General features: G+C 35.2%; 2 protein-coding genes across 2 annotated transcripts; both read right to left on the bottom strand.

Annotated features, from left to right (window-relative positions):
• Positions 1-79: 79 nt before the first annotated feature.
• Positions 80-2,635, bottom strand: LOC116032633 (proteasome assembly chaperone 2). The gene is made up of 7 exons (XM_031275297.1): positions 2,511-2,635; positions 2,254-2,419; positions 2,075-2,133; positions 1,529-1,647; positions 1,054-1,288; positions 490-613; positions 80-339 (listed from the first exon to the last, which is right to left on the bottom strand). Exons 1-7 carry the CDS (start codon positions 2,568-2,570, stop codon positions 260-262), a joined length of 843 nt encoding a protein of 280 aa, XP_031131157.1. The 5' UTR covers positions 2,571-2,635; the 3' UTR covers positions 80-259.
• Positions 2,636-3,468: 833 nt separating this feature from the next.
• LOC116032526 (allene oxide synthase 3-like) lies at positions 3,469-5,767 on the bottom strand. The gene is made up of 2 exons (XM_031275125.1): positions 5,213-5,767; positions 3,469-4,652 (listed from the first exon to the last, which is right to left on the bottom strand). The coding sequence occupies exons 1-2, from the start codon at positions 5,714-5,716 to the stop codon at positions 3,678-3,680; spliced, it is 1,479 nt and encodes a 492-aa protein (XP_031130985.1). The 5' UTR covers positions 5,717-5,767; the 3' UTR covers positions 3,469-3,677.
• Between the last annotated feature and the right edge of the window lie 14,213 nt (positions 5,768-19,980).

Genomic DNA, 19,980 nt, shown 5'->3' with positions numbered 1-19,980 from the left:
TGTGTCTAAATAAAAACCTGTCGGCATTTGGCATGTCACGGTCCAAATGCAAATGCTCACACAGAATTGCAGAAAAGTATAAAAAGAAGGAAGGCTGTATTGGATAACAAGAGCTGACAACAAATATAAGCTCAAATTTGTCAAGGTTGAACAATAAGAAAAATTTTAGAATAATAAAGACATAATTTTTTTTTTCCGGAAGGTACAACTTACAGGATACGAGAGCACCCCACAAGGAAATCAACATATCTGAAGTATCCTAAAAAAGGGACATATCGGGGGGAGGTCCGTACACACTCTTCCAAGAAAATGGGACGATCCATTTTCCAGCTTCCTTGCCTAAAGAAAACCAATAGACCATCTAATTCAATGCATGCATTGCAAAATAATCGATGAAATTCTTTAAAAAAAATTATGTGGACGGTAAATCTATGCAACAGAGTTTATGCCTTTGCCCTGTTTTAAAGAAGATGAGAGATGGAAACTCACCTCGGAAACTATTAGCTGTGAGCCCTAGAATTTGTGATGTTGCGTCAGCCAAATGGAAAGCTTCGGGTATGTTATCTCCCTCGGAACAATAGCAGAGTAGGCAAGTAACCTTCAAACCTTTGGCCTAGTCCAATAAACCAACCACCATATGTGAGAAACTTAGTTTGTCAAGAAAGCCGTAATGAAATAAGTCACTCGAGAGATATGTAGCTATGGATTTTAAAAGAAAGATTAAACAAAGCCAACCATTAAAAATGTCAATATGGATGCATTGGCAAAACATTTGCGGGGGACCAAATGGATATAAGACCGCAACCAAGCATATATGGAATCAAGACATGCCGCATGTATCATAAGACTTAGGAGAAGATAACTGCTGACATTGTGATATAAGGTCAGGAAGGAAAGTGGGGGGAAATTTAACAAAATTTTTTATTTTGCTTTTAAAAAGTCTGCAGACTATTGTTCTATCTAAAGCTTACGCAATGAATAGAAAGCATTTCCCTTTCAACAACTATGGACTGGATACACACACAAAAAGTACTAACAATTAAAAAAAAATACCTTAAAACAAGAGAAAAGTGCAGCAAAGGGTAAACTTGCAAGGTAATCTTCATCTCCCAGCTCTTCAAAAGGAAAATCTTGTTCCTCCAGGTTATTAGCTTCAGCTAAATCGCATAGGTACTTCCACGTCCTCTGAGATGGATTATAATCCTGCAGTCTCTTGAAACCAAGTCTATCACACTCATCGTCCTTTCCATCCATGCTGGAACTAGAGAGATAATATGTCTGCAAACCACTGAGACACCAAAATTGGTCAGCAATTTAAGTGTTTTTCCTTTTTCAAATATTCCAACTCAAACTAGTCAATTGATAACCTAGGCAATAGCAAGAAGTAGTAACAAGGAAACCTCAAAAACCATTCGCAGGGAACTTAATATATATATAAACTTCCATCCATACTAAAATACTAAATTGAATCAATTCATTGTTCATATGAGGAATAGCATAGAAAACCCGTGCAAGTTGTCATCAATACCTTGACATATCAATGCTTTGCCACCGCCCAAAATCCAAGCTAGATAGCAAAACAACATGCTTTATTCCATTGGCAGCAGCAAAGTTTGCCAAATTCCTCGCAAATTGAACCACCATGCCCTGTTTGAAAATCCATCAGCACTGATAAGCGATAAGCCATGTATAGATAAAAGACATCCAGACAACTGAACAACACTTCAGCATTTCCAAAACCATTAGGCAGGTTGTTCCATTTCTAAAGGAAAACAAACTAATGAGCAATCAAATTATGCTGTGTACAAAATGCACTGCACATCTTTTTTTTTTTTTTTTTAGTAATACTAACTCTGTTACAATGCAGTATTTGTTCATAACTACTTTCTCAACCTACTAAGCACAAAGAGTCAATATCACCTCCACTTAGACTCGAACCCACCCCATTCCATATGGGAGTGCAATAGGGTGACACTAGACCAGGTTTGGGCAAAGAGACAGTTTTAAGATTACAATTGAATTGCAAATTACAATTGTCCAGATAAACCTAATTGCCAACAAATTAAGATTGTACCTTAACAACCGGAGACCTCTGTTGCACGATGCTCAACTGACTAGAAGAGGTTTCATAAACTGCCAAAGACATAAAATTTGAATCTTTTTCATCTTTATACACATAATAACCAGTCAGCCACTACGCATTACAATCATCGGCATAAACAAATGCCATTAGGGTAGAAACTAGAAAGATACCTTCAAGAGGAAGAGCAAGCTGGCCAGGAGGAGAAGCTGAATAAGCGTCATTGCCAACGCAAGGAAGAACATTCGGGTCGTCTAGGAACCCGATTCGATCAGCTCTCAACGAAGATATTAGCAAATCCACCGCAAGCTGCCCAACGTTCCCAATCGAAAGCGCCGACTACATGAACACACGGATGAATTCATTCATCAGAGAAAGAAAGAAAGAAATTGAGGCAAAATTTGATAGGAATTCCACTCTAAAAACTTACCAGAACCAAACTCTGGCATTTTTCACTGAATTGCTTTCCTTCTTCAACATAAAACTCCATCTTTCTGAACCTTTTCTGTGCGCGATGCTGCTGAATACTTGTCCTTCAGCTTAAGAGCAGACGTTCTTAGGCAGCAAGAAAGCCCGGTTTGAGACGATAACAGTTCGGGCTTTAATTGGGCCAGCAAAGATATTAATCCAGAATGATGGGATTATATATTGGGCCGATAAAGATAATTGCATATTGACCCAATATGATGGATGGGTTTTAAATTTTTATTTGCATACAAATTATATCATGGACCTTAATCCAAATTAAACATTAATAAACTGCACGAAGAATTAGCTCAACCAATTTGTACAAAAATTTTGTTTACATTTTATATTGTACAATACAAAACTGGTTTTACACTGAAACAATCACAGAAAAACAGAAAAAAGACTCTGTGCGACGTGTTTGACTAAATAAAATATTAATTATAATTGAATTTGTAATATTCAAGTACGAAAGACCTGTCCCACCATCTCGACTACCCCTCTTCAAGGCAGGTCATATTTCTTTAAAATTTTGTTAGTTGGGTCAGATGTTACCTTCCCTATATGTTTTGTACAGAGTATTAAATAAACTATATGTATACACATAATAGCTATGCACCTTGTCACTATGTTCCACTATCTACTCTTGGTAGTAGTTGAAGATTTAATATACTATATGCATGAAGTCCCACGCGGAGATTGAGTGCTTGAATATGGTTCATGGTGTGTGTTCGAGATATCAAAATTATTTTTATATTGATTATATTATTAATGATTGTCCGGAGATTATATGTTTTATTACCTTCGTAAAACAACGAACCAAGTTGCTTATGTATCAGTTAGAGTTGTTGGCTCTCAATTTAATTTTTATACGTGACATCCTAATTGAGAGAGTCATAATTATTTAGCTTGACTACAAGATCTTTGATGAAAAATATAATTATTTATTCAATCTGAGTTACAAAGTGGTGGCGGCCATGCCAGCAAGCACAATTATTGCACACCTTAACATAGACTTATAGGGACAACGAAATCAAACATGAAGATTTTTAACGTTGTTTATATACCAATTACCAAACATAGAAAAAAACATTCAATGGTCCAACCAAAACAGCTCACCAAAACCCAAATTTCACTTTGCCGACGTGGCTTTAGTCAACGACGTGAAAGTTGTCTTTGACCCAAGCAAGAACTTCTCGGCCTCGCAGGTGAACGAATCGTACCGGAGAAAGAACTGCGCCACCACGAGCCGCGAAAGCAACACCACCAGATCTTTCCCGGGGCACTGTTTATCGTTCACCGTCGGGCTGTCGGTTTCCCGGCCGTTCGACCAGTACACATTCTGCACCAATTTCTCGCCGTCCGAGCCCACAAACCGGTCCGGCACGAACTTCTCGGCGTCGGCGAAAACCAGCTCGTCTTTCGTGGCGAACGGCTGATATCCGAAGATCATTTCGTCTTTTTTTATGATATAAAATTTATTATCACTGCTTCGGACGATTAGATCCTCTTTGGCCTTCCCGTACTGGAACGCCACGGGCGGCTCGATCCGCAGGGCCTCCCAGACGACGGATTTCGTGAGCGGCATTTTCTCCAGCGCCGCCACGGTTAGATCGCCTTCCGCCGCGACGGCGGCTCGGATTTCCGCCGCCAGCTGGCTGTGCAGGCTCGGCCCGGCCGCGCCGATCCACTTGAAGAGAGCCGGGAAGAAGACCTTGAAGCCGCCGTAGGAGTTGAAGCCGTTGAGGAAAATGATGTTGTGGCAGGCCTCGTCTCTCTGGAGCCCCGCGCTCTCGGCGTCGTCGAGGATGGATCCCAGGTTGTCGTAGAAGGAGTCGTAGATTTTGTCGTAAGCCGATTTCACGATACAGAAGGGGATCGGGAATGTGTGGAGTGCTAAATCCTCGATGAAATTGGGCAGCCATGTGAGTCCTAGAGTAATGAGCGGCGCGAGCTGAGGAACCAGCCATAAATCGAACGTCTTGCTAGCCGTGGCGCCGAGCTTGGTGTCCGCCGGACTCTTGCCGTTACAGTACAGCCGGAATAAAAACTCCATCGCCTTATTGTCATTCAGATCGTTAAAACTGGACTGACCACTCTGCTTCACCTGCAACAATTTTAAATATAATATTATTTAATTGTTTGTAGTAATGATTGAGTTAATAAGTGATTTAATCAAAAAGTAACTTATCACCCGAAGACTTTTAAGCAAAAGGGTTCTCTCAATTCCTTGTTAGGAACAAGTGTTCAGATCATAATCTGTTACAATGTAATATTTGTCCAACTAAAATTTGAATCCATGATATCTTATAAGGAAGAATCACTCTATACCACTAAACACAAATTCATATATTCTAGATTTTTTAGAATACAGGACTGAATTTGGTGTTTTAGACTTTTACTGACCTCAACTTAACAATCTCTTAACGGTCAATTGTCTAACTTTGACTATTTTAAAAAGAAGTGATAGATAAAACAACTACTTGTCTCATTTTATCTGTTCTACTTACTAAGAAAAAGTCATAAAAAATGGGACAAAGAGAATAATAATTTTATGTAGATCCATCATTCTCAAGAAAACACCCATGATAATATTAATTATTACGAGATCAGGCTACTCGTGATTTGAGGGATTATGTAAGTATATATTTATACATATAATCTCACCTGCTCTTCCAAGGAGGTGAACAGATCGGAGTAGACAGTGGTGAACTGGGGAATAACCTTATCCTTCAACTTCGCCAGAGTCGCCAGAAAAAACCCTTTCAAGGTCCCGTGCTTGGGCTCCGACGGGTCAAGAAAAGAGCACATGCGGTAGCCGCCGGTGAACTTAGTGGAAGCCATGTAGGTCCCTTCAAAAAGATCTTTCTTCTCGACCTTTGACACGTCGAAGAGAATGGGGAAGCTAGTGTTGTCGAGAAGTACAATAACTTTCGAGTTTTTCGCCATAAACGGTCCCGGCGGCATGTTGCTCCGGAAAACCGTCGACTGGTACTTATCTTTCCGGCTCTGAAAGAATTCAACCTCACCTTGGTTATAGAAATAGTCGAAGCGGTCTAGGATGGGGCCCAGGAATGGGAGGCCGTAGCTGCCGGGGATATCGACCACCGGAAGGTTGTCGGCGAGGGCCGGATCGAGAGAGGAAGAAGACATTAATGGAGCTGAAGACATTTTTGTGTTTTTTTTTGAGTTTACAACGTTGGTTTTGAATTTTGATGAGGAAGAGCTGTGTCGGGTGTATTTATAGAATAAATAATAATGCGAAGTGACGTTAAAATTAAAAACGTTGATAATTATTATGCCATGTTTGGGCGAATAGCCCTCGCGCGGCACGCGGAGAAACTATTTTAGGACTTTTGTGCAGTCCACATTTATGATTTCCTGGCGAATATTATTGGAGTTGGCAGCCAAATATTGCTCCCTATATATTATTATTATTATTATTATTATTATTATTATTATATCCACCAATAAAATAATAAGTTGTTTAGTGAAGGAGACCCAAAAAAAGGAGAAGAAATTGTAAACATTTAAAGAGTGTGTGTTTCAAGTAATATAGAGTTAATGTCATTTTGGGTCTTCTTAATATATTGATTTTTTTCATGTTCAGTCATAAACTTTCAAATCGATCACTCTTGAAAATATACAATATGTTCGATGATCTTATTCTCGGTGATGTACACAGTTAAATTTACAATAATCATCATTAACATTTTTCCACGAACTAAATGTGAGCATGAGCTCACTATTAGGAGGCTAGCTCTCACTTTATCATAATGGTGCCATTGAATTGAAAGGAACATTTCACCCACTCCACTCCATGCTGCAAATTAATGCTTTATTTTATTTAAAGAAAATATTATAAGATATAATTTTTTAGATTAATTAAAGGATCCATCAATCGATTGAACCAAGCTAAGTATAATTAAATAAATGTTTCAAAATAGATAAATGAGTGGGTAAAATATGATTATCGTATTAAAAAGTTACGATTTAAATTATTGCTAATTATCCTTCTGTTAAACCTGTCGTAAAAGAGATCTGTATTGCCCATGAAGTGATGGAAGTACATGGAGTTTTATTTTTTTAAACTTAACCTGTCACGCAGGAGAGGTGTATTGCCAGTGGTAAAAGTGCATAGAGTTTTTTATTGTATATATAAGTGTCATTATTATAGGCTATTATTATTTAATTAGTATAATGTATATTTATTTATATTGTATATATAATGTCAAATTTTATTTTTAGAAGTGTTTATGCTGCTAATTTGACACAATGTTGTTGCGTTTTTAAATACTATTTTTTTTTACCTTTTCTGGAAAAAGAAAATTCAAAATAAGCAAGGTGTACGTCTCTGAACCATTACATTCCTGTATTGACTTTTCTCTTATACAAGTCAAACAAATTAATAAAAGAATTTGATAGAAAATTTTCATAGAGTCACACTTGTGTGAAACCGTCTCACTGATCCTTATTCGTAAGACGGATCAGATCAATTTGCAAATGTCATACTTATATGCACAAATGTAAATATGCTCAAATATAATATTAATCAATTAATTATTAATAAAATATTTGTTACTTATAAGAAAAAATATAATATACTTTTACATTTTTATATAAAAGTATTACATTTTTCATCAATAGTATTACTTTTTTTTTTTTTGAAAATATCAATAGTATTACTTTTTTCATGATAAATAATGTTGAGAAGTGTTTGTTACTTATAAGAAAAAATACAACACTATTCCTAATTAGTATTACATTCGTGCGTCTAAATATTATATTTTCATCGTAACTCGACCTGAGAGACAGTCTCACACAAATTTTGACAAGTCAATATTATTGTTTGAAAACCTTGACTGTATGCATGATATTCGTTGAACTATTCAAAATAGAAAAGGTATAAAATATGGGTAAATTATTGTCTTTCATCTAGATAATATCATCCTTTCACGGAAACCCTCTAAAGAACGTTTTCGTATTTCATACATGCACGGTCCCTTTTTAAAAACTCATAAAACGAAATGCATTTTAAGAGTCTAATTATATATATAATTAAAAAGGTTTTTTGTTTTTTTAGCATAAAAAAGTATAATTGGGTGGGGGAGCATGACTCTCGTAATCACGCATGAATTTTTTTAATTTGGTTTATGTTTCTTTTACAGACTATTATACATAAGTAATAAGGTTTATTAGTGATTGAAGATTTTTCTTGTCACGTTAAAAAAAAAAAAGTTTTTAGTTTGTATTGTTAACTAGATGGCATCATTTGATGTTATTAACTTTTAAGTTTTGATTCTGATAGTTTGCATGAGAATATTATGTACTCCGTAATTTTTTATTTTATATAATATGATATTATCTGTATGGGTACTAATTATATTGAACAATTGGTGGGCTCCATACATATAGATTAGGTTTGATTTTTAATTTAAAACGTGACATTTGTCCTTTCCCTTTGAAAATCCCCCTTTCCAATTGATTATATATTCTTAAAAAGATCATAGTGCAATATTTAAATTCTTATTTTATCGTACCTAATCCATTATCTTATGCTAGAGTGTTTTCATTAAGGGCTCGATTGGTTCGCGAAAAATATTTGAAGGGAAGTGGAAGTGAAATTCCGTGAAAAAGTAGTTATTAGGAAGATAAATTCTGTTGTTTGGTTGGTGGAAAAGAAGTTGCTCGGAAAATAAATTATGGTGTTTGGTTGGATTTAGAATGGTAAGGAATAATGTGTATAAAGACCTAAATGCCCCTATTATTATTATTATTATTATTATTATTAACCTAAACTAGTAAACCACATGTTTAACCAACAACCCATATTATTCTTATTTCAATTTGGGGCTTATTTCAATTTGGGGCCCAATAATGATAATACAATTAGGTTTCTTCATTTTTGCACTCAAACCCGTTCTCTGGTCGAAGCAGTTGAAGCAGTCAGCAGAGCAAGAGAGCAGAGGCAGGTGAGCCGGCGACTAGCGATGCGGAGGAGGCAGAGGCGCGACGGTGGCAGAGGCGGAGATGCGGAGGCGCAGAGCTGAGGCGGCGACTGGCGAGGCGGGTGCGGCGAGGCGGAGGTGGAGGTAGCCGACAGCAAGGCGGAGGCAGCCGGCAGCGACCGGAAGCGGCGACTGGCGAGTTTCCGAACACAGTGCTGGTGAACATAAAATGTTTGATTATATTTGATTTCGTACAAAAAATGTTTGGAATTGAATTGGTGAACATACACAGCGTTGGTGTGCTGGCTTTCCAATTTCTAAACTTTGGGAGGGAGGAAGAAGAAATGGGAAGAGGATGAAGAAAACATAAGGGCAAAAAGGTCTTGCCAGATCAACTTTTGTTCCCAACAGCAAAGGAAAATAAAATCCAAGGGTCTACCTCTGATTTTGTTTTTCTGTAAAATGAGGAAGTGCTTTTCCATTGGAATTTTAGTTCCAATCAACCAAACATGGGAAGAGAGTAATTTCTTTGAGTTTTAGGAACTCACTTCCCATGGAAAAAGAGTTCCTGTCAACCAAACATGCTCTAACTTCTTGTCAAGTTAGGATTTTCTTTTAACTATAAAATAAATAGGAATACAGGTTTAGGTTCCCGTGTGGCCATGCACCCATTAGGTATAAACACACTATAAAATGTTTGAAAATGTACCATTTGGTGTGGTGCATTTTTAAACACTGCGTGGTGCATTTTTACATATGTAATGGTGAATCTTTACCGATCACATAGAAAACACTGTCTGCATTTGAACAGCATAAAGAGCATGGGATTTGGGCCTTTTGCTATTTGGGCATGCTTCCTCCTAAGGTCGGCAAATTATTGCATGGACCATGGTCCACACAGCTGTGTGGACCAAAAATAAAAAGTACATTTTTATTATACTAAAAGTATATTATTTTTGTACTGAAGGTACATTATTTGATAGTATATATAAAATAATGTACTTTCAGTACTTAAATAATGTACCCTAAAATAATGTACTTTATATACAAAAATAATGTACTTTTAGCATATTAAAAATGTACTTTTTATTTATGGTCCATGCAATAATCGTTGCCTAAGGTCCCTGAGGGCCTAATAACAGGCCTGGGTTGTGCCCTTATACTTCAATCAATAAGTTTAGGTATTTTTATGAAAAGTGACTCTAGTTGATATATCTTTTTTTTTGTTCATCATTTGAAGGGTTTTAAGATTGAGTTTATGATCTCTTATTAAATTGTGTATGAATTACATAATATAACTAATTTAAATAAATATTTGTAATTAATTATTTGCAAGTGCACTAAAAGAACTGTATCAATTATTAAATTAAAATATCATAATATTGAACTTGGTGGCCGGTGGATAGGTGGCCTTGTCTTTATAATCATTCTGCATGTTACTTGCGGTATGTATGCATCATGTGTAGTTATTTTAAATTATTGAAAATTAATAAAATAATAAAATTTTCATTCAATTATTATTTTTAGTAAATCAAGGCCTACATGGCTACAAATATAAGAGATTTGTGGTTTGTGTAGTGTAAAGAAGACACGGTCCCAATTATGCGGAGAAGTTTTGATCAAACGAGAGTAATATCTGTTTCATATTTTTTCAATTTAGAATTAACGCATTACAAAATTTGAGGTGTCATCACACTATATATAGTAGTTGACATTTAAATATAATTCTAATTAATCATAAATTATTTGATTAAATAATGGATATATAGATTCGAAAAAAGTGATCGGTAGGTGAAATATGCTTTTCATATTAGCAATTCATGAGTTTAGTTCTTCCAAAACCCCATTGTGTTCGGTACAGTCTCAAAACTTTTTGAATTATACACAATGCTAGAGCCATTAGTACCCATCGCCATTGGTATCGTAGGTTTTTCTTATAATTATAATACTTCAATATGTTGATTTAATACACCAAATGTTCACTCTTACTCCAAATTCATTGTGCATGCAACTTAGTTGATACTCAAGTAGTAGATTAAGGGTGATGACTCATGATCGAACCCTAACAACCGTATTATAAGAGTTTTACCAAGTAGTGGACTTCTTGTGGGTACCATATACTGTTGGTCCGCTTAAGACGACACTTAGTCATCGTAATTTACCTTTCAGCAATTCTATTTGCCAGAGTTAAGCGGGCTTGGATCGACCATTACTCTATTTTATAGTATATATGTATATTATATATTTTTAAAAATGTACGTGCCAACGGGCCAGATTGGGCCAGCCTGGTCTATGGGCCAAAAAATAAGGTCTGGTCCTATCTGTAGTATAAAACGGGCTAGTCATAGTTTGTCTATTCTAGCAAGTGGTCCGAACTGACCTGGCCCGAACTAATCGGGTCTGGGCTAGATTTTGGACTAATAATCTGTCCGTTTAACTCCTCCTTTTAGAGGTAAGGGATTTTGCCTTTTGAGGGTGTAGAGTTATTTATAAGTTTGGATAAATATTCTATGGGGCTAAGTTAACCAATAGTTCGCAAATGACATGCCTAAATATGTAAACCCATTTATCTTACAGAGTCCAATTAAGCCCAATTGAAAGGATTGAGCTGATTTCTTGGCAATAGTGTTCTTTTGACCGTGTGTTTGGACCAACTAAAATTTGAATAATTTGGCCCATGAAGCGAACCATACCGGCCCAATATATATATATATATATATATATATATATATATATATAAAAGGTTTTAAAGGGTTCTCAACTGGAGACAAATTTTATTGTGGACCATGGTCTATGTAGCAGCAGGGGCCATAAAGCAAAATGGCGCCGTATCATTTTAATTACATTTCAATTTTTGAAAAGAATTACATTTCAATTTTATTTGACAATATTACTTTATTTTTTAGTTTAATTTTCCACACACTAGTTTCATTATAGTAATACTAAAGTAGTTTTTTAATTTCATTTTAACAACACTAAAATATGATTTTAACTCTATTACAGTTTCATTTGACAATTTTATTGGACCATAATTTCATTTTAACAACACTAAAATATGATTTTAACTTTATTACAGTTTCATTTGACAATTTTATTGGATCATGATCCACATATCACTGTATGGACCTGATCATGATCCACTGTATAACAATTGCTAACTGGCTGCATGGTGGACACAATAATAGTCAGTAGTCACCAGAAACCATAATACCCTCTGGTCTTCATTCAATAATATTTTTGGTGTTCCTCAAGCTAGCTCGTACTATCTCATGCATTAGAGATTGAGTTTTGTTCTAGGTTAACTACTTCTTTGATATGATCTATATGTGTATACACACACACACTCTCCCTACATCCCAGACTGGTAATCCATATGCTTCTTCGAATGCATCCTGTTTATAAAGGTAGACTAAAGAATATTTCATCAATAGGTTTAATTAGGAGGCTTAAATAGCCATGCATACAACTGAACCACCAAACTCGATCTATGTTTTAATTTCATTTTACAATTGTTCACGGCGCGTTTTTCATACTTTGAAAACGTTGTATAATTTTTTTTTCTTTATCAACAATGCTTTCAAACACATCCCTCTCAATAAAAGTAACCAAACAATCATTCATCAAGTTACCTCCCATTCGATTGCGAAATTTATTCTTTACTATCTTCAATTCATTACTAAAAAAAAAACTCTGTCAACACATACAATTGTCACCGATAATATTAAAGCTAATTTCACAAGTAAAAGACTAAGGGATATGCATTATTTTTCTGTCTCCACTAGTTTTTCAACAAGAGAACCAACCTCTTGGATATTGGAAATGCACAATTAGGGCGCACATTAATAAGGATATTATAGCGTTTATAAGTGAAAATGTAATACTTTTGATGAAAAAAGTAATACTTTTACTTCAAATTGTAAAAGTATTACCTTTGTACTATAAAGTATTACATTTTCTTTTATAAGTAACAACACTTTATTCCTAATTAGTATTACATTTGCCCATAACCCGACCCGACATGTCACAAATAAGGATATGTGAGACAGTCTCACACAAACGTGATAAAAAAAGGGGGGGGGGGGGGGGGAATGTAATTTTTTTCAATGTTCAATTCGTTAATTTATGTTTACAATCAGTAAATAAGAGTAATTATATTACCAAAAATGAAAACTCTAGACTTGTGATGCTCTTATAGCCACGCAAATCACAAGTATATATTTCACTGTTTGTAACGCAATGGCCCGACGCAATCATTCCAATTGAACCTTAACACATGGTCGGGGGATTAGCTTGTCGGACTAGATAAACTGTTCAATCCGATTAAAGGACTAGAATATTTTGAGAAATTCTAAACATGTTAAGACTCCATCAAGTGGTCCTCTTTTAAAGATTTCCTAGAGAAAATTAACCGCATAATGTACTTTAACAACTTGTCAGCAAACCCCCAAACACTTTACATTAGTGCCCAACACCATTATAAGATTTCGTATTAAACAATCTAGGACTTCATCTGTACACCATAAGAATAAGTGATCCTTAAAAACGCACGACACTCATATTATAGTAAAGTTAACAGTCGAAATCAAACAGTGTAATCACTGTCGGATTAATGATCCTAGGTTACATAGAATTTCGATTTTTCCGTGCATTGTGGAAAGGGGAAGGCCCCATCCACTACAACATGCTATGGCCGCCATTGTAATGCAGTACAGTTGTGCGAGATGGACTGCGGCCATTTGTATAGCCCCACCACCACTCACCCCCTTGACCATATCTCACAATTGAGTTGTGCATACCACGCAAGTGATAAAATGATGACATTGATTGTTTGTTTACCTTCAATCCTTTTACTTCAGGTGCTGACTAAACATGAAGACAAATAGATAATGACAAGATGGAATTGAATGATGTAACTAGCTTGGAGTGATAATGGTTGGAGTAATGCCGAGTAATTGAATCTAGCTCAAAAAATTCTGATAGGTAATTCTAAATCATATATTATATTTGAGTTTTTGAATGAATACTAGTGTGTGGGTGTAATTTGGGAAACGATGATATAATACTTGTCACACGTTCAGTTCGGGGAAAGTAACCATGAAAACTTGATACCTCAAAGTGTGTGGGTGCATAGTTTGACATAGACTAAACAACTTTAGAGACAAATTTCAAGTACCCTATACCTACCAATGTACTAATAGTGTCAGACTGATTTTGGGATTGGTTCAAGTACTTTGACGGTAGTGACAAATGAGTGTAAGGTGGCGGTGGACATGTATCAGCTGTGAGCCTGTAAGTATTTTTTCACATAATATGATATACTATATTGCATTATTAAGCCGCTGTATGTGGAAATAAATGATTAAGTCAATTTAGTCAGTTAGATAATTTAGAATATTCAATTTGACTTTAACTGAATATCTGACAGGTAGGTTATTTTATTTTATTTTATTTTATTTTTAAAGTAATATAGTCCTCACAGCTCTTGCACTTAGAGTACATACACCATCTAGTATTCACGAGAGAAGTGGTAGACAAAAAACACTAACCTTATCCTATAGGTTTACCGTTCCAACATGAAATTCCAGCAGTGGAGAGAGATATTCAGATGATTCTAAAACTTTCATTGTTATGAGGTCAAGTTCCTCATGATTCAAGTTTCCTTCAATTTATGTTAGTTTATAATAGTATCTAACATGAGCAACACCCATATATCATAGAAATTTGAGATGAATAGTAGGGTGATGGTTCAATGCACAGAAATGTATTGAGTCTTGAAGTTAGGGTTTATGATATAATTTGATGAATTTAGAACTCTAAAAAGTTTAAAAAAATAAATAAATAAAATTTGAGACCACTACAGTTTAAATGATTATATTCTAGTAAAATAGTGTTCTAGAGTGTCTTAATACTATTATATTTGTGCATGAAATCCGTTTTGCAACGCGACAAAGCTAGGGGGTCCGACCACATTATTGGAATTGAAGGAATTGAAATATCTACTTGTAGTGTACTGAAATTGTGGCATCTACATATATGTTTAAGAATCTATGAATGATGGCACCAACTTTATTATATTTATATAATATCTTAATTAACAAAATGGTATTTTATATGCATGCATGCATGCATGGCAAATGGCAAGTTGGCAAATTTTCGTGTCTTTTCAGGTATACAAAAGGAGCCAAGCACGTACTGTTTCATGTCTGCAGTTGTTGTTGTATGTATTTGGTTCTGTCATCTCTTCTTCAGTCTTTGCATTATTCCTTCAAGATATATATATATATATATATATCGATACAATCATATCAAGATGATGTTGTTGGTACTATAGATGCAATAACACTATACAAATAGTCAATCCCGGACTCTAGAAAGACTTGACTGAGTGGTGAAACATAATTCTTGATATATAGAATGAGAGCTTTTACTCTCTTAGCTCCCATCGACCAAGGTTCATATTGTATTGAACCCTGATACAAAAATTCGTTACCTTCATTATGTACCACCAGTTAACTGTTTCTGTACATGTAAACAAATAACTTGATAATTGCTGACACATAATATGATAGCTACATGTACAGAAACTGTCAACTGTAAGTACGGAATGTGTCACCTAAATTGAAGGTTATTTTTAGACTAGGGTTTACAATGCAAGATAGACCCTGATTATCCATGGTATAAGTTGCCGGGAGTAGAAGGGGTAAGTCATGATTATGTACATTAAATAAATGGATAGATAATATCGAATCTTAAATAATTTTGATCATATTAAAACTAATAACTCCTTCATTGTCATTGAAGTAGATGCAATACAATATTATATTATTATATATGTGGCAAGCTTCTCCCATCCATATGAATATATGATAATGTCCATGGCTCCAACTCTCCAAGTGGCATAGTGTATATATGTGGTGTTTCATTTTCCAAGTCTTAAACTTTACTTTACAGGCGCACTATGTAATGGAATGTAACACTTTTTAGCTTTCATCTTCAATGATTTTGTCTAGAAAATTCTTCCCTTCTTTGAATAAATAAATGTGTCGGCGTGAACAGACTAATATCATCCGTCCATTTAAAATAATTAAGCATCGGAAATTAAGGAAAGAAAGTGGTGGTATTTCTGTAATTACAATGTCGATCTCATTGCAGACTAACATTGCACTCATGATCTATAATAATGCTCGTACTCACATGCATACACTATTAGTTATCCGCGAATGCACTATTAAGTGTTTTCAAAATGCACCGCCGTATTTAATGGAATGTCGCTACATTTTTTCTTAATTTTTATTCTTTGATCATTCTAAATGGGCGAATATATTAATCCATGTATTTTCACAGGACTACTAGTCTTATGAGAGTCCCGATCCCATATATGTGTGTGTACCCGGGTACATACAATGTTTCATTTTCCAAGCCATAAACTTTATAGGCGCACTATGTAATGGAATGTTACTCTTTATGGCCTTCATCTTCAACGGTTTGGTCTAGAAAATTCTTCCCTTCTTCAAACACTAAAACATAGAGAGAAATTGGGAGTGTGGGAACGATGCTTAGGTGATAACACAAAAGTTTATCATACAAAAAAAATTAATTTAAAAATGCATTCGATATTAAGTTGTACTTTTACATATCATAAGATAGTGCACAATAGTTAAGTACACTTTTATATATTACTTTTTAGTTTTGTAAGTGTACATTTTCATATTTGCAGCTAACAAGTGCGGGGTTTTCTCATTTTCATGCACTATGTATATTTAGTGTTTACTTATTCATTTTACTAAAGTAAACTAAAAATAAAATAAAATAACAACCGTTAATTGCATATAAGAGGTAAACTGCACTAGAAAGAACTTGTGCGATAGACTAATACGAGATTTGAGAATCATATTCCGCATACTTTGCTTCCCCTCTTGGGGCAAGAATTATATTATAACCTTTAGTTTTGCTTCTTCAATGCCGGCAAGTTAAAATAAGTAGCCAGGAGATCATCAGCATGAATATATATAATCGATTTTTCTAACGTAAGAAATCATATGAGTAACGTACGTAAACTATGTTGCAGACGACGTGTTAGATAACCGGCCGGGAGACATGTCTGCATACAATCCACTTCCATTTTTATATACGAGATGCATTATAAGAAGCAAAAGCAACACTTAATTAATAATTATTATGCATTACATATGGTGTCTCTTAATTAATATTATTTTCCTTTCTTGTTTAATATAATCACAACCACTAGTACTCTTTGTTTATTGGCATATGGCGTCAGCTGCACTATTGGTTTTCTAGAATACGGCAACTAATCAGGTTAAATTTGCATTGCTCATACAAAGTTTGACTTAGTCAAAAAAAGTCTGTCCAAGAATCGTATCACACATTGTGATTCTAGATGTCAAAGAATCACAACGAGATAAATTATGTTACTCATAACTGATTGGCTCAAACCAAGAAAGATAGGAGTCCAACTTATAACCTAAAATTACGTAGTACAGTCAAGAAGCGAGGCTTATCCAAATCACTTTAACATATAGTAGCTGCTGTTGAGTGTTATATTGAGTATTGGGTGCCCCCTATGCTGAAGGGTTAAGACCCTTATATAGGTGCATGCCCTGATCTTTTAGGAATAAAATAGTTTTTAAGGAACACTCGACACTGATCCGATACTAAGCAAATGCACCGAACGTATAAGGAAGTAGACCTGGAGAATAATCCCTATCAGAAACAATCAAAGAAGCAAACTAAACAAAACATGGTAAGCTGTCAATCTATGATATGATAGACCTCAAAATGACCATTGGGTTCACATATATCATCATCTAATCTACAAGAAGTATTTGGAACCTGCTAAAGCTACTAGAAAGGAATAAAAATATCTTCTCAAAATAAAAATATCTTTGTTAAATTTAATTAATATAATAACCTAGCTAATACTATCACTCACTGATGAGTCACTGCACCTACCAGCAGAAAATCTTGAAAAAGTTTATTCCTATAAATGCAGAAGACATGTATTGGTGCTGACTGCTGACTTGCCACTTTTCTCAGAGCATGCTTATATTATAGTTACCTTGCAAGCAAGTAACCTATCATGATTGCTAATAAAATAATCTATATTAATAATATTTGCATTAACATTTTATCTTATCTTATATATAATTGGGGAACCTACAAGAGATGTTGGACCGCTACCCAACAGCTGGTGCAGCACGTATCACAAATATATGTTATTATATTAGTGAATAATACATACAACAAAAACTCTGTTTTTTTTTTCTTTTTACTTTTTAATTTTTTTATTATATATGGTGATATGTTCTGATTGTTTAAAAAAGTAGATTATAGTTTTTATTCATTTTATTTACTTCCTCAAGATACTTAATCGAAACCCTAAAAAAAGTAGTCGAGTGGATATAGTATGACTCTTGGTAACACCCTATCGGTCAAATTCATTGCAAACGAAAATTTTTACTGATCAGATCAGAAGTCTACTTATCATTTTCTTACTAACTTTTTAGCAATAGGACGACTCTCTAGCCTACTTCTTTTCTTGTACCAAAACAGTACTATACAAATTGACTAGGGTGCATTAGGTTTTTTGACACATGCATCAAAAGAGATTATGAGACTTCATTATTTGAGAAAACGTAACAAAAATGTTAATGTCAACCTTCATTAATTTCTGTCAAGTTGTTTTCATGCAAGAAAATTCTTGTTTAAAATGATGCTTTTTGATTGATAGTTTTTGAGCGTGGTCCTTGGGATTGAACCAACATTTGTGGTGGACTGAATGACGCATAGCATGCAACAGCTTTGAGTGTCTTGAAAATAGTTATACCATAGACCCGAGTCTAAATTTCAAGGTGAATCCAACACAATTTACATACTGAATATTCGCAATTTACATACTGACAAATTGTAAACATTCAGTATGTAAATTGTGTATTTTGAATTCGAATCTGTCTTGCAAAGTAGATTCAAATCTACAGATAATAATTTGACGTGTCATGAGACTCTGCGAGCGTAGCCCAAGGGTGTGGTTCCTAGGCTTGGGACAACAAAAGGGGCACACAAAACGAGACACAACAAGAACTTGGAATGGATATTGGGAGTCTAGCCCAAGGGTGTTAATCCTGGGTTTGAGGCGAGATCCTACCCCGAGGGCACAATCATTGCTGTCGAACGGAGGCCATTGAATGATTAAGTCTAACAATTTGTGGTTAGGAGATTGTTGGGCGTTAGTCGGTGAAGAGTTAAGTTCAGTATCTTACATCTCGAATATATAATGGTAGTATGAGAAAATAAAGTTACACAGCTTTCATTATAAACTAAGTTTTGACGTAATAATAAGCGTTTGATAGTAACAAGTAATTCTGTGTCATACACCCGTACTTCCGTGCGCCTATTACAAAGCATCTTGCACAAACTTTGCTTTTCCCAAAGCTCTCCAGTCTCCTATTCCTCGTAGCCGATAGGGTTAGTTAGTTTTCTGGTACACAAGGGCCAGGTGTTGGAAATCTGCAACTTCCTCAGGGCCAAACCCTCACGGAATTTTAAATACCGTGAACCTAGATAGGTGCCAGATGGCAAGAATCTGCCCAACACCGACGTAATGATGACGCGATCATGACTTGGGCAACAAGCGTGGCAGAGTATGATTGGAAGAGATTTCCACGTGGCGGGCTTCAATTGGCCAAGTAGTGCGGTCCGTTTGGCTACTGGCTGGGACCTGCAGGCACTTTACGTGGCGGCTTGGATTCGCCGAGTCAACGTCACTGTCTCATGCTGTTTATCACTATTGTCTGTGAATTTAACACGTAGGTGGCTGTAGATGATGGACCGTTGAAAATGTGAAAAATCTTGCTAATTATAAGTAAATTAAGGTGTTGTGCTGTAATTATATTTTGTATTCTATAACATTTTACTACTTTGTTATAACATTTAAAGTAAAGTAAAAAAAAATAGAATTATTGAACAAATAATAATATAATATTGTAAGTGATAGTAAAAATTTGATGGGAGTAAGGATTTCTCTTTATTTATATAGTACAACCGAGATGATATATGTGGTAGTGATGAGATATATGGAGCTTATATGACAATGTTTGACTTTTTTGGACCCCAACAGTGTGGTTCCCCGCCTTTGAGGTTGAAAAGTAGTGGATTTTACTTTGATGAACAAACAGCACGTGAAACGTCCTTTCAGTCGTCACACTAGTTTGAATCTCTTCAGCACCAACACATGGTGCAACCGACCTGATTGACTTATAAGTGAGTGCCACATGCCCTTTGTCAACGAGGTTTTTGGCATGTGTTCCCTAACCCAATGCTATAAACGCCAACTTCTTTCACAATAAAATGGACTTATTGAAAGTGTTCTAACTCCTCCTTAACTCCAATGGAACTTTTTTTTTAATTTGTACTAAAAATCACACATATATATAAAATATTATCCTATGTTTACAATTATCCATTTGATCT

Source organism: Ipomoea triloba, chromosome 10 (genome assembly GCF_003576645.1).
Source record: "Ipomoea triloba cultivar NCNSP0323 chromosome 10, ASM357664v1".
Taxonomy (NCBI): domain Eukaryota; kingdom Viridiplantae; phylum Streptophyta; class Magnoliopsida; order Solanales; family Convolvulaceae; genus Ipomoea; species Ipomoea triloba.
The sequence above is the reverse complement of the archived record's forward strand: the minus strand, read 5'-3'. Positions and strand labels throughout refer to the sequence as shown.